This window comes from Nesoenas mayeri (genome assembly GCF_963082525.1).
Source record: "Nesoenas mayeri genome assembly, chromosome: 7".
NCBI lineage: Eukaryota > Metazoa > Chordata > Aves > Columbiformes > Columbidae > Nesoenas > Nesoenas mayeri.
The window spans coordinates 2,915,262-2,929,290 of NC_137551.1; the positions used below are offsets into that span (position 1 = coordinate 2,915,262).

Genomic DNA, 14,029 nt, shown 5'->3' on the forward strand with positions numbered 1-14,029 from the left:
GGGATGGTTACCTTCAGCAATACTTTGCTGTTACGTATCTCAGACTTCTAAACAGATGTTTAAAAAAAACCAAAATCACTGCTCACTTTGTACAGAAAAGAAAAATAAAGCTCACTTTGTACACCTACCTCTACATTCCTGTTTTGTACATCACTGGTACCTGAAACCTGAATCCCATGATATAACAGTTTAATCCCAGCTGTGCTAGTAATACACTGCAGTTTTGGGAGTGTTGTTTTGCTGCTATTTCAGTTGTCCTCCCTGTAAACGGGACTAACGTTTACAGCAGAGAACTCACCTGAAGATTAGCAAATGTTGTACACACAACGTGAAACCATGTATCACTTCTAAGTCTTTTCATCCTCATCATCATTCTCAGGCTTCACCAAATTCCATGTTTTGCCCCTTTGCCTTCCTACAGTGTTCCATTTTGTGACAGATATAACCTGCATGAACACAGGTTTACAAAGCTATCCTTCACACCTAACGCGAAACGTGATGTTACTGTGCCTCGCAATGTGCATAAGGCAAAAAGGATGAAATCTAAGAATCAACACAATGCCTCTTTAGTTACATCACTTAAACGAGCAGAGAAACACAAGTACTCCTTCCTGCCATTGCTACATGAAAACTAATCCTTCTAGATCTACCACTAAGTATACCTGAGTAGTCTCTCAGAGGAATTTGGTTAGTTTGGTTTTCTACCGTTCTATCCTTAAGACAGCACGTAAGGTTCAAATGCTGAAGCAATAAGCTTTGACATTTTCTTTTTAGCCGTCTCAAGTGTGTATTGTTTAGACTCACAGAATCATTTTGGTTGGAAGAGACCCTCAAGATCATTGAGTCCAGCCGTTAACCCAACCCTGGCACTGCCCCACGTCCCTGAGAACCTCATGTCCGTCTGTCCAACCCTCCAGGGATGGTGACTCCACCACTGCCCTGGGCAGCCTGTTCCAATGCCCCACAGCCCTTTGGGGGAAGAAATTAAGAAAGATCACACAGAAAGCACAGCAAACAAGATCACTCCTTACTGTAAAATGTCCACCTACTATCGCTCCTTTTTAAAAGGATGTGGAATCACCAGTGGTCTCTGACTCCGTAACAGCAGTATGCAGGGTCTCATCTGACTGAGACTGACTGTTTTCCTCAGACATCTTTTTTCTTATTTTCTTTCTTTTCATGTTGGTGTCAGAACTTTGATTCTCAGTATCAGGGGAAGTAGCAGTTTTACCAGAAGTGCGATTGGATGTGCTTTTTGTCCCTTCAGTCCCTTTGGAAGTAACACTGATCTCACTTTCTAGGCAGGAAGATTCATTCTTACTAATAGTTTCCTCCCTCTCACTAGCATCTGTATCATCCTCTTCTGCGCTTTCATCCACGCTATCCTCACCATTCACAGCTGATTTTCCTCTCTTTTCTACAGCAGCAGCAGATTTTGCATAGGCAGATGTTTCAGAAATGGTCTTATTTGAGTTATCTGCCTTCTCACTGGGGCTTGCACTCACTTGCTCCACATCCGCTTGTTCATCTTCTTCTGACACCTCCTCTATCGTGTCTTCTATTTCCAGGCTGGCGGAGGAGGTTTTGCTTTTATAGCTGGATCCTGAAGTTTTCCTGTAGCTCATGTCCCTGTCACTACCTGATGCATTAGAGCTCATATTTGATTTCTGGCTGGATCGTCTTGCTCTGCCCCGAGAGCCACCTCCCCGACTTTTTATACTGGACCTTTCAGTGCTTCTTCTACTGCTGGACTCACTAGTCCCTGATTTGCTGTAAGAACTTTGCGTAGATGAGCTCTTTGACAGGCTACCATCTTCATCACTGTCAGAGTCTTCCTCATCATCATCATCCTCTTCAGATGAGTCCTCCTCTGATTCACTGCTAGTGCTGGATCCAGACTCGTCATCAGAATCCCCAAATTCGTGCCCGGTTTCTTCATCAGAGTCCACAGTACTTTCAGTGGCTTCATCTTGGTCCAGAGTTATTTTCAAGTAGTCTTTATCTTCCGACTCTGAGCCAGAGCTACTGCTCTTCACTGATGATTCATCTGACGTGTATTTTCTTCTCTTCTTTTTCTTCTTCTCATAATCACTATCCTCATGTTCACTCTCTGCTGTGATATTTATTGAAACTCCTGATTTTCCTTCATCGCTTTCATATTCTTCCTCTCCTTTTCCTCTTGCATGCACTGAATCTTTGCTAATAGGCTCTTGAAATTTTCTGGAGACACTAATGCGTTTTAGCACATGATTTAGTTTCCTCATCGAAGGTCTGTCATCTGTCGACTTCTGGAAGTAACTCCCCCTGATAATCATGCTTTTCTCACCATCCACTTGGCGAGCTGACATCAACTTGGCATAACTGGAATCTTTTCTACCACCTTTCACTTTCTGCAGAATCATGGGGAATATCTTTGCTTTCTTCCATGGAGAACGAGCAGACTCAGTTCTTCTTACCGGTTTGTGAGCACTGACTGCCACACGACTTAAATGCATCACAGCTTTTAGTTTCCTTTTGCCCTGGCCGGTCCTAAGGACTCGTGCAGAGCCGTGTCTTAGGTCCAGCCCACCACCTAAAGGTCTACCTTCTATTTGAGGCCCTGCTCTCTGGCTTATACCTCTGCTTGGAGGACCTCTGCCTTGACTCATCCCCTGCAAATTGTGAAAATGGAACTTGATTACAATTTGAAAAGATAGTTATTGTGACAACTCGTACCCTAAAATAAGGCAGTGACCTTTTTTTCCAGCATCAAAACTTAACTTACCTGCTTCAGAATAGCTTCTCACCAAATTTATGGGGAAAGTTTTACTTCTAGAATAGGCTGGGAGTGCACAACTACCTCACTGCCACAGGGAAGAACACTGGCTCAGAAATGTTCTCTCTTCTCATTTAATTAAAACCCATGTGATGGATTAAGAGGCTAGTATTTCTGAAAATTAGTTTAAAAAAAGAGGAACATTTATGTCAACTTTCTTCTGGCTGCTACTGACATTTTAGAATTTCTTTACGTTCAGTTGTGAACTTCATGGTAACGAGTTTAGGTGACTGCTCTTCTCAGTGGAAAATCACCAGTTACAGGCTGAATATTAGTAATAACCCGTTTGGTTAACAATATAAAATGGAGTTACCTAAGGCTATGAGGATTTTGCTTCAAACTAGAAATCTACTTTGAGAGAAAAACATGTAGATATTAAAAGAAACTTTGAAATTCCTTTTTATTCCTAGAAAAACACAAACTCTACCAGTCATCAGAAGGGCAAACACTATGATTAGCATTGGAGGAGCCACTTGTTTGGTCTACACAGAACACAATATTCTAATCAATTACAAAATACATTTGACAAAGTTTAATTGCCCTTCACCTTGTTGCAGAGATGGAACCATTACACCAGAGACACTTACCTCTTCTGCCGTCGATCCGTGCGGACTATAGTAGTAGCCACCATCGTTCTCCACCATGACTTCCCCGTACTCGTCATACATCCCCGAAGGAGACAGCAGGCGGCGGCGGCTCCCATACTGCGGCAGCTCGTACCTGCCAAAAACACCATCGTCTCTTCAGAACGTGCACCCATGTGTTTGCGTGTCTCCGCACACAGCAACAAATGCACACGCTCGCATCCCACAAGGACAAGGATTTCTTTGCTCTCTGTTCTCTCTACCTTTAAAAAGATGCGGATTCTTTTTTTCCTTAGCATAACACAATCTGAAAGCTCTTCCTATTGCAACTGGCCACAAGCCCCTTACAACTGCGAGCTCTCTGGGATCAGTTAAGAATCCATCAAGTGCAATGACCTTCTTTCCAGGTAGCTGATTTATTTGGGGGATCTTTTTTTTATAGTTAGGGAATGAAAGTGCAGGTTCACTGGGATCAGTTCTGGAGAATCCCCGTGAGCTTGTGAGAACAGCAACAGTCCCTGTGGTGCTTGCAGTCAGATGGGCATTATCAGAACATGCAGGAGGAGGTTTTTCTAAGTAAATGCAAAAGGCCAGATGCTGGTAGGAACAGGGAGCAGAAAGTATCAGTCACAGAACTCAGGCTGGTGAGCCACAAAAGAGGAGGAGATGATGGAAATTAATCTCTCCGACAGCAGAAATATGCAAACAAAAAAGTGCCTATAAAACTGGTATGATAAATGGAGTATACACTCTGCAGCGTAATAATTAGATTCCTAAAGAAGCAGGGAGTTATACAATGCCTCCTTAACTGCTGAAAAGGGTTTTGTTGTTAGCGCACGCCTTTGTGGATACAAAGATTAAAGTAATCCTGAGCTGAAGGTAAATCTTCAGATTAGACGTTGTAATGATAATCATCACCAACCTGGAAAAGCAGCATTTTCAGAAATATATAGGGAAAATGAAAATATACCCATGCTCATAGCTGTAGTAATCTTGCCCATAGTACTCCTGGCCTGGATCAATTCCAGACTCCATGCTTAACTCCTGCCAAAAGAGAAACACTGATTGAATGCAAAGAGTTATACACAGTAAAGACTGATGAAAAAGACACAAAGAACAGTATCTTAAAGTGCAAACATCCAACATAAAAAAGGATAATAATTTGAGGAGCATTGGCAACTGTCAAAAACCATAATGAGAGGCAAACAGGAGCTTTAAATGACATTTTCCCGGTGTACTCCTTAGGAGGGACTGTTTCAAGTCAGCTAAATGAAGATGCTATCCTGGTGTGGGACACTGTCTCACCCTGTACAAAAACCTCCTTCAGAACACACAGCAGTGTCTAACGCTTTCACTGCTTGGCAGGCCAACCGCTTAGTTCATCTCTAGGTACAATAATCAATTTGCAGTTGATTGACATCTGAAAAAATAGACTGCAGTTGGTCAGTGAGGAAATGATTTGGTCTGTGAATCTGGACATGAAACCAGGAAAGCTTTCAGTCTGTGTGATGAAGTCTATGGAAGCAACTAAACAAATGCTCAAGGGGAAAATACCAAGACATAGTAAATTTAAGGTATTTAATTAAAACAACATAAATAGGATAATGATGTCAGGACTTTCCTTTTCATCCAAAAGAGTCAGAGGGGGAAATACTACTCAAGACAGACAGGCTTTTATTAGGAAATTATGTAAAAGCCATTTTAAAAGTTATAGAATAATTAAGAAGCAAAAAATGGTGGTACCTCTGGTCTGAGAAGAGAAGGTCTCAGCAACTGCTGTTGCTATGAAAGAAAATTAGAAAGGGGTTAATTAGGCAGCAATAACTAAAAAGCACATGTCATTTGAACTAAAACTGGAAAGAAACCCTAAAAAAGCACAGCTCCTTCTGAGCCTTTTGTATGACAGCCACCCAGGTACATCCTTACTCAGTGAGAAGCAAAACACTGCTAAGCACCTCATGTGCTAAAATCACTTTATAGTCCACTTTTTCTTTTGCCTAATATAAAATCAAATGCCCAGTTTATGTGGTGATTCTCTAAATTATTTAACTCAAGAACTTCTGCCAGAGCCCAAGAGAACTATGGTGTGGTGTATGTTGGAGGCAGCGGGGAGACAACAGCAGACAAAAAATCATCCCCAACAGGCAGAATGCAGATTTATGGGAATCTGCAGTAAAGTGTGTGATTTGCGTATTAGAAACCTGAAGTGATTGGATTTCTTACTGAAGCTTTTACTGCAACACCATCACTCTAATTCTCTATTTACTTCTGTGGCTTTTAACTGAGTACCTCCCAACCACAAATATACTTTAATTTACAACACCAGTAAGACAGTGATGGATTATCTTGCTTATTTTCTCTACAGCTTATGTGTGATTTCTTTCCATACAGGGCCAGCAGTGAGACAAGGATGCTGACACAAGGGAAGAGACTCGGGGAGGCTGCACCAAGAGGACTGACACGACGATACGGCCCCTCTCAGGTGTGCACAATTAAACACGTCTCATTTTTGGCAGTCATGTTGTTAATTAATCTGCATCTCCAGTTTTCTGCAAAGGACAGACTTGATACACCTCACTTGCTGTTTTGTAAATCAGGATCAGGTTTTCTTAGGAAAATCAGTTACCATTGTCCCCACACTCCTCCCAAAACCTGGTGGCAATATTTCAGCCAAGTTTCTTGGCCAAAACCAAAACATGAGAGATGGGGAAGTTCTGTATCTGAATGAAGAGACAAAAATAAGCTCTGCAAAAGGAGGAAAAATCACAGCCGAACAGCGAAAAGCTTGCATTTGTAAAACACTCCTGAATAAGGATTGGTAGGCTCCAGATTAGTAAAACTGACCTCAGCAGTAAAAAGCGGCCTTAATGATAGAAATGTATTTTGGAGAACTTTCCAGTTATTAAATGATTCCAGTCAGATTTCTGAAGGAAATTCTCCATGTTACTCATTGCTGGAGAAAAAGCTGCAGCCAGGACATGCTACACTGAGCTGCAGAGATGATGGAGGTTCTGGTTGTGCCACGATGGTTCCCAGCCCCCAGGAAATCTTTTTGAACCACTTTTATCTTTCTGGCCTCTAAAACACGCAGCAGCAATGAGCTTAACAGTACAGCCTGTATGGGAAAAGTATGTTGATGCGATTAATATTTTAAATGTAATTGGGGAACAGCCTTACCTCTTGCTGTGCGTATCCTCGCCTAGAAGTCGGAAAAAGAAAAGAAAGTATTAGTATACTTCTGCAAGACTACATAAAGATGCATATTGCCATTCTTTCTGGAGAGAGGTGAAAAGATAATGTAATTAGAATTATCACTAGCAAGAAAAGAAATACATATCTACAATACAAAATATGTTTTTCTTTCAATTTGCTCTGGACATACAAATCATTGCATGAGCAAGGCTAGTGAATCTTTGGGATCTTTTCCTGCTTTCGATTGCAAATGAATGAGAGGAAATCCCCAAAAGCCAGAGAGCCAGGGCACTCGGTGAGGGGAAGGGGGCGGATGCTGAGTCTGGCTCTCCCTGTGCTCCCTGAAGAGCTCCAGCCCCGGCACCTCCTCTGTTCTCTCGGAGACCATCTGCAAAGAGTCTCTGTTATTTCACGCAGCTGCTTAAGCAGTGAAACGGTTTCTCTTTTCCTTCTAGACTTTCTGTATCCGCTTGGGACTTGCTAGAAATCAGCCTGAAGCTTCTGTTACTAATTTCTTGTAACAGCGTTGTTATTAACATTACACATTGTCTAACATTTGCTTAGCAGGGAGGAGTTAAATTCTTTTTGCTATCTATCATGATTTTGCCTCCGGCTTTGTGCTTTTGATCTTACTGGAAATTCTTTGTTGTTTTATTTCATTTTCTTGGAGCCATTCATACTCATGACAAACGCACTTAGGTCTATCAAGTTCTCTATTTTCACATTTTGTGCCAGAAAATTAAAATGCTTTACACAAAATGAGGGAAGAGCAATTTAGGTCTCAGCATTATTATAAAGGATAAGCCTTGATTACTTTTTTTGTTTTGTTTTGTTTTAGAAGCCAAGGGTAAATGCTCAAAATTATGTTGAGCTTAACCTAGTACAGACGGCAGTCTATGGAAATAGAGTAAATAATAAAGAACAGAAATCCTTTTCATATTTTAATATCACCATCTATCAAAGTTTTCTATTAATATTCAGAACATGAAATTGATTATCAACATTAAACTAATGCTGATGCCTGTAAAATATAAAGCTAAGGAACAACTGAGATAAGATTTATCATCAAAAGATGATGTGTGACTTTTTGACGCCTGCTCGAGGAACACTGTGCTTAGCTTCCATTTGCCTTTAACTATCTTTAGATACAGAAGGTCTTGTGTTGCACAGAGCCTAAATAAGCCTATTAGGCTTAATTGCTCTCGACTAGTCACTATATGGCAGATTAACAGTATAATATAAGTAATTCTAATTAAATTTGGAATTCAACTTTCTTAAAAGTAGCACCACGCTGTGTTTTCACAGATGTTTATACTTCTCTTAAAGTTTTGTGTGGCCATGACTGTAAGGCAAAAAAAGCCCCCAAAAGACAAAAAAAACCACGTTCACTCAATACGGCACAAGGATCTATTCTGACAAGAAGTACACACTGCTGGCATGTACTGTGAAAGATCAAACAAGAATGAATTTACATGTACAAAATGTGCCAACCTTGCACAGGTCTGTGTTGCTAACAGAGGTTATAGGAACTGTGATTTACCTAAAGCATCAATTTTCCCAATTACTGGCACCCCAGCAGGCATTTCCCATTGCATACTTTGTATCTGTTTTCATATTAAAAGCATCATAAACCCCAAATACTACAGATGGTACTTATCCAGTTGCCCTGACTCTTAAAATGGATGTTTCCTGCAGTTCAGACAGCCTGAAGAGGGGTCAGTAAGCTTATATATGCTCAACTTCTTACCAACTACTATAGGAGTTGTAATACTTTGTGGTGCTGCAGAACTGAAGTAGCATCCAGATATCTCAATAGGAAACAACTATTGGTACACTTTCTTTCCCAGTCTAATAGGATGATTTTTTAACAAAGGCTATTAAAAAACCACCAGAAGAACAAAGGTTGCATTAATTCCAGACACAATGAAACCAGGCTTTGTAAATTTTCCAACTCAAGATTCCAGAATGAGAAAGCAGCTGTTCCTCATTAGTGAAGAGCTGATTACCATGATTGCCCCAGACTCTTCTGAGACTCATGACACCAAATATTCAAAAGGAAGCTCCTGCGTGATGTCCATTCTTTCTGCTTAAGGAATGCCACAAACAAAGGTAGCCGGATAGAACCTCAGGAGTTTATGCTATGGTTTACTAAACACCTGCAACTAGACACTGCAAAATTAGGTCATATTTGTCTAGTATTTCACTGGTGAATGTCATGAGCTTCACAAAAGCATCTTCACAAAAGCTCTAAAGTGGGATTTGGGTACTTAAATCACTTAAATTCAATTATCTGTCTTAAGGGTTGACCCACTTAAGAGTGAAAAGCAGAATAATTTGTGCCACTCATCTCTGCACACTGTCCCCTGTCCCCATGCCAGGACCATGGCAGACACACAGAAGTGAGTTCATGGCTAAGTCATCTTCTGCTTCTGGCTCTTAAATCTTAAGTTTCCCTTCCTAATAGCTGCTGAACTTTGACAATTTGCTGCTGGTGCTGCCGTAGTGCCACTGTTGGAGAATTTCACCTCATCGGCAGGTATTCTGCATCTCGTAAATTAAACAGGTTCTGTTACAGGAAAAAAATGCTGTGATCAATAATCATTCCCCTCACACATGTAGCTACTGTACACGTCACGGAACTACAATCTAGCCCAACAAGAGTTTTAAGCAAAGAAAAATTCTAATGTATCATTGAAACATGTGATGGAGATCATGGAGTTTGGCACTGGGACAAAGAAAGAGAAGCTACCTTCAACAGTTTCCGACTGAAGCATCCATACATGTCCTAACTGTAGATTGGAAAAAAAACAAAAAGGAGAAAAGAGAAAAAGCCAAGCACCATGGAAATGCTGAGTATTTCTGCACAGTCTGATAAGCAGTTAATTACCTTTTTGCTCAGAATTACATCATTTGATACTGAACTGGGGTTTTAGTTTTTCTTCATTATGTCATACCTGCCTTTCACAATAAGCTGCCAAAAATTGTCATTTTAAACATGAATATTTTTCATTTTTGCAAAAGACTAAAAGGAAATTTGCACATTGAACTAAACTAGTGTTCAGTTAAGTGCCAAAACTGCTTTTACTTACCATTTTCCAAAGGACAAGCTAATTTACTATCATGGACATATTTAATGTAAAGGTCTAATTTAGATGACTGTGAGCAAAAAAGCCAGTAAGTAAATCCATATTACATGGATTTTTACAAGTACTTGAAAAACCTTCACTTGTTGACACTAATCAGAACGACTTTATTACCATTTAAGATAAGCGAGATGTTTCAGCTGTAAAGCTAATGGCAAACTAGCATGAAAATTAAAGAGAGAGACAGCAACAACATGCACATGCAAAGTAAAAAAAACAAATAAATGCTTTGTACATGAAAGAAATTTACAAAATAAAAACTTTCAACATGCTGTTAACGATATAAAAAAATGCAATGGAAGGCAGAACGTAGGTAACAGGGGAAGAGCAGCAGGTTTACTGACAGATCCAGGGAAAACCCTTCTGACGTAGAGCTGCGAAGGCGAGCTGCAAGTGCACTGCCAGCAGAGCGGAGCGCGGCGTCACCTCCCTCTGGATGCGCCGATGCGCTGCTGCAAGAACCGCGGCTCGTTCTGAGCCTGCTCGCTGCCAGGAGCTGCTTTCTTTGACATCACATATTTGATGGTAAGATTCCTCCCAGGTGGTACGTTTTATGGGCAAAGCAAGAGATTCCAATTACAGCTGCAGAAAAATCACTGCGTACTGATATTACCTACAGCAAAAGGCTGCGGAACGTACAGCGGTATCAAGCTCTGCTGTCTATGCCTGATACTTGGGTAAAAATGGACACTTTTCCCCAAGAATTTTTTTGTAAACAGACTAAGAACCAGCATCACAGAACAAAAAGATGTAGCTCTGAGAGAACAACTTGTAGAAATATTATACATTACAAATTGGCGAGTGAACAGGAAAGACAGTATCTCTCAATTTTGGGATTTGGACCGAGGAAGTAGTGATACACAGCAGGGAAAGGGAAAAAAGTCTGAATTTCTGGAGAGTCTGAGGCAGATACCACGTGCTGCATTAGAGTCATCTCACTCGAAACGTTACATGCAGAAAACATCCAACCAAAACTGTCACAGTGCTGTTGACTGAGATGGAAAGCGTTTCTCAAGCTCCTCCACGACGCAGCTCAAGTTGCCGTTCTGCTGGTTGTGCTCAGCCGCAGCTTCTGGAGCTGGTGGCTCTGGTGTGGCAACCGCCTTGAGCTTCGAAACGTGCTTGGGCAGAACGTGGTTTTTGTCTATTTGGCTGTACATGTTGGCCACAGACTTTTCAATGGCTGCTAAATTCTGAATGTTTTTAAGAATCCCTTTGAGCTCCCTGCGGGGAGGAGGCTCTGGCACAGGGGCCGGCGGTGGGACAGCTGGCTGTTTGGCAGGGGATTTGGAATGCTTGGCAGGGGAGGGGTGCTGGGGGCTAAGAGGAGATGAAGAAGAAGACAGAGGAGCTACAGGTAGAGGCGGAGGATGCGGTGGCAACAGAGGAGGGGATGGAGGGGGAGGGGGTGGTGGAGGTGGCAACAGCGGAGGTGGGGGTGGGGGAGTTTTAGGTGGATCTGGAATGCTTCCTGTAACTTCTTTGGGCTGAGGAGCCAGAAGACTTTGGCAAACTGATTTCTTTATCCTAAAAGATGGAGGAGTTGGTTTGCGAGTTGGTGGAGGAGAAGGTTCTTCAGGATAGTCATGGTGAGTGATGATGACAGAGGGGAGTGTGGAGGCCTCTGTTTCAATGACTTCAGCACAAGGTGTTGGAGAGGACAGAGAAGAAGAGCGAAGGTGAGGAGAAGAGCGAAGGTGAGGAGAAGCAACCACACTTTGAGGAGACGGCTCTAGCACGTTCTCTCCTTCTTGGAAACGGATGCTGGGTGTTGGCGATCGGAGGGATCTCACATCAGGGGACTTCACTTGCTTCATCTCCTGCAAAGCCTGCTGCTCAAACTGTCTTGCCTTCTCTTTCACAGTTAACTTGGGGCCACTTATTTTTTGAAATAGCGGACTGCTAATATCAGCACCATCTTGATTTTCAGTTCCTTCATTCTCTGCTTTGAGTCTTTCCTGCTGCCACTGAACAGGGTCCATGACCACTGGCCTGCTCAGAGAGCCAGGCGCGTGTCTCCTATTAAGGTGAGTTGGCACCGTCCACGCGCGGTGACCGCCCCCCAAAGAGGTGTCTCCCAAGACAAGGCTCGAAGGAGAAAGAGTATCTAGCACATCGCTTCTTTTCCGTAGAAACTCAGCAGCAGCGGGACTTTGAGCGACACCCTCCACATATAACGGGTTTTGAGTGGTTAATGGGTTCTCATCAGATAAAAAAGTAATGTTACTTGAAGATTTGGGGAGATTATTGTTCAGTGATCCATTGATATTAGATTGCTTGTGAGCCGCAATAGCACGGGAAGCAAAGGTGCTTATAGCTCTCTGACGGTCTCCTTCTTCTAAGACTGACTTTTTTCCCCTGCTTTGTTGGAAATGGTAGAGAAGAAAAAGACTTGAAAGAAAAGAAGATAATCACATGTGAGGAAACATGCATGGACACAGATACTTATGAAAAGAGAAAAAAAGAACTTATGGTATGAATCAGAGCAAATAAATTACTTCTAGCAAACTACTACTATCCAACAGAAAGACCACGTTTACCAGACTACTGGGCAAGACATTTACTTCTGCATCTTCTTTAAGGGAAGAGGACTTGAGGAGGAAGAAAAATTAAAACAAGTATTCAGCTACTCAGCAGTTCAAAAATATCTTAACCTCTTAAAAAAACCTCCAGATTTCAAAAATATCAGTCAATACTGTACCCTATCTGCCAGGGACATAAAACATCAACACTACCTGGTTATGTGATACTGTTTCTCTACAAGATAATCTAGACTCATACTATGTATACTCTATGTAGGTATAATTGTGTCTCCATCATTCAAAAGGCAGTGGCACTGTGGCACGCAGCCCTCACAGAGTACTCACTTTTAGAGATATATATATATATATATATATAGGCCAACGGGAGCTGAAGCCAGTCAGCTGAGATGCATTTTGTACTCAGACCATCCTTCTGAGACTGATTTATAAAGAACTGCCAAGCAGGGCATTGGTTCTTGCATTTCGGATGCACATACGGATGCAGAAATATCATTGTGTCTGGATTTCACCTCTGCACCACGTTAACCCAAGTTGGTTAATGCAGTTGGACTACATTGAATTTCTACCCCCAGAGGAGGAGGTCTCACCATTTTCTGGAATTCATCTGGCACCTCCAAGTGCCTCATTAACCTACACTCCTCAAATATTTGTAATACCACAAACTTCTGAACAGATTTTAAGATAAATAGTATTTCAAAATCCATATCCACAAGCTGCCAGCTAGAAATGCGTGTCCTTAGAACCCTATTTTAAATAAGGCTTACCTGAGGCTGAAGAGACTTATTTCTCCTCAATCTGTGACAAATTTAAGATACTGGCCAACATCAGATAGAACTAAAACCAAAGCTCTTGTCTTTTCGAAGAGAAGGTTACCCTCGTTAACAACGAGACTGAAACAAAATGTGTTTCCATTGCTGCCATTTACAAATTTATTGCAACTGAACAGGCATCTGTCTAGCATGGGGATGCAAAACCAAAACCCCTAAATAGAACAACAAAACAGCCTGAAAAAGCTCTCTGAAATATTAAATGTATCTGTTAGAGAGGCTATAGTGAGGATATGGTGGCATAAGGGGACATTATGGTAGAAATGGGGTATAAAGACTGAATTGCACTTCCGTACAATTCACGTAAAGCTTCACTACCTCTGGAACTCCACGTTTTCAATGCTCCACTTAAAACATTCCTATTTTCCACAGTTATACAACTGCAGCTGAAGTATAGCATGAGTAGCAATGACTTCTACACACACACAAGAATAAAAAATACCATAGAAAACATTTTTAGTGACTTAAAGCTGTCCAATATTTTCATACTAACCTTCCAAGTTAAAAATTCTAAGTGTCATCTCTAACAAAATTTGAGCTGTATTCTTCACAATTTATATTAAAAAAAGCATTAGGCTTTATTAACCAAAGCAGTAGGGGAAAAATTGCATTTTCACAGGATTACGTGAATGCTGGAAGATGAACGTTTAGATCTCTTGCTCAGATTGCTCCCTCTCTTTTGGTGTTGTATTTTCATATCTCAGAGAATATTACCTACTCTAAATTAATGGAAATTTAGCCTTGAGTGGTTAAATATTCCACAGCAAAACTAGAAGAGAATTTTAAAGAACTAGATACTGGATAGGAGTCAATTAAGAGAGATTAAATCTCCTGTAAGTTATTTAACATGTAAAAGTCCCCGAAGGCCTGTATTTAGTCATGACACACATTTGCTTCCTAACTGTTGCCTGTTGTTTTGACGGGG

The 14,029-nt window shown here is 41.3% G+C and overlaps 1 protein-coding gene across 1 annotated transcript in view; it reads right to left on the reverse strand.

The window, feature by feature from the left end:
- Positions 1 to 14,029, reverse strand: part of PCDH15 (protocadherin related 15) — a gene marked incomplete at its 5' end in the record, with an annotated part of 280,224 nt that overhangs the window by 2,295 nt on the left and 263,900 nt on the right. The window contains 5 exons of the mRNA XM_080347717.1: positions 1,182 to 2,651; positions 3,403 to 3,535; positions 4,370 to 4,443; positions 5,143 to 5,181; positions 6,577 to 6,598. Of these exons, the coding sequence (XP_080203843.1) occupies positions 1,182 to 2,651; positions 3,403 to 3,535; positions 4,370 to 4,443; positions 5,143 to 5,181; positions 6,577 to 6,598 (1,738 nt within the window). The remainder of the gene's footprint in view (positions 1 to 1,181; positions 2,652 to 3,402; positions 3,536 to 4,369; positions 4,444 to 5,142; positions 5,182 to 6,576; positions 6,599 to 14,029) is intronic.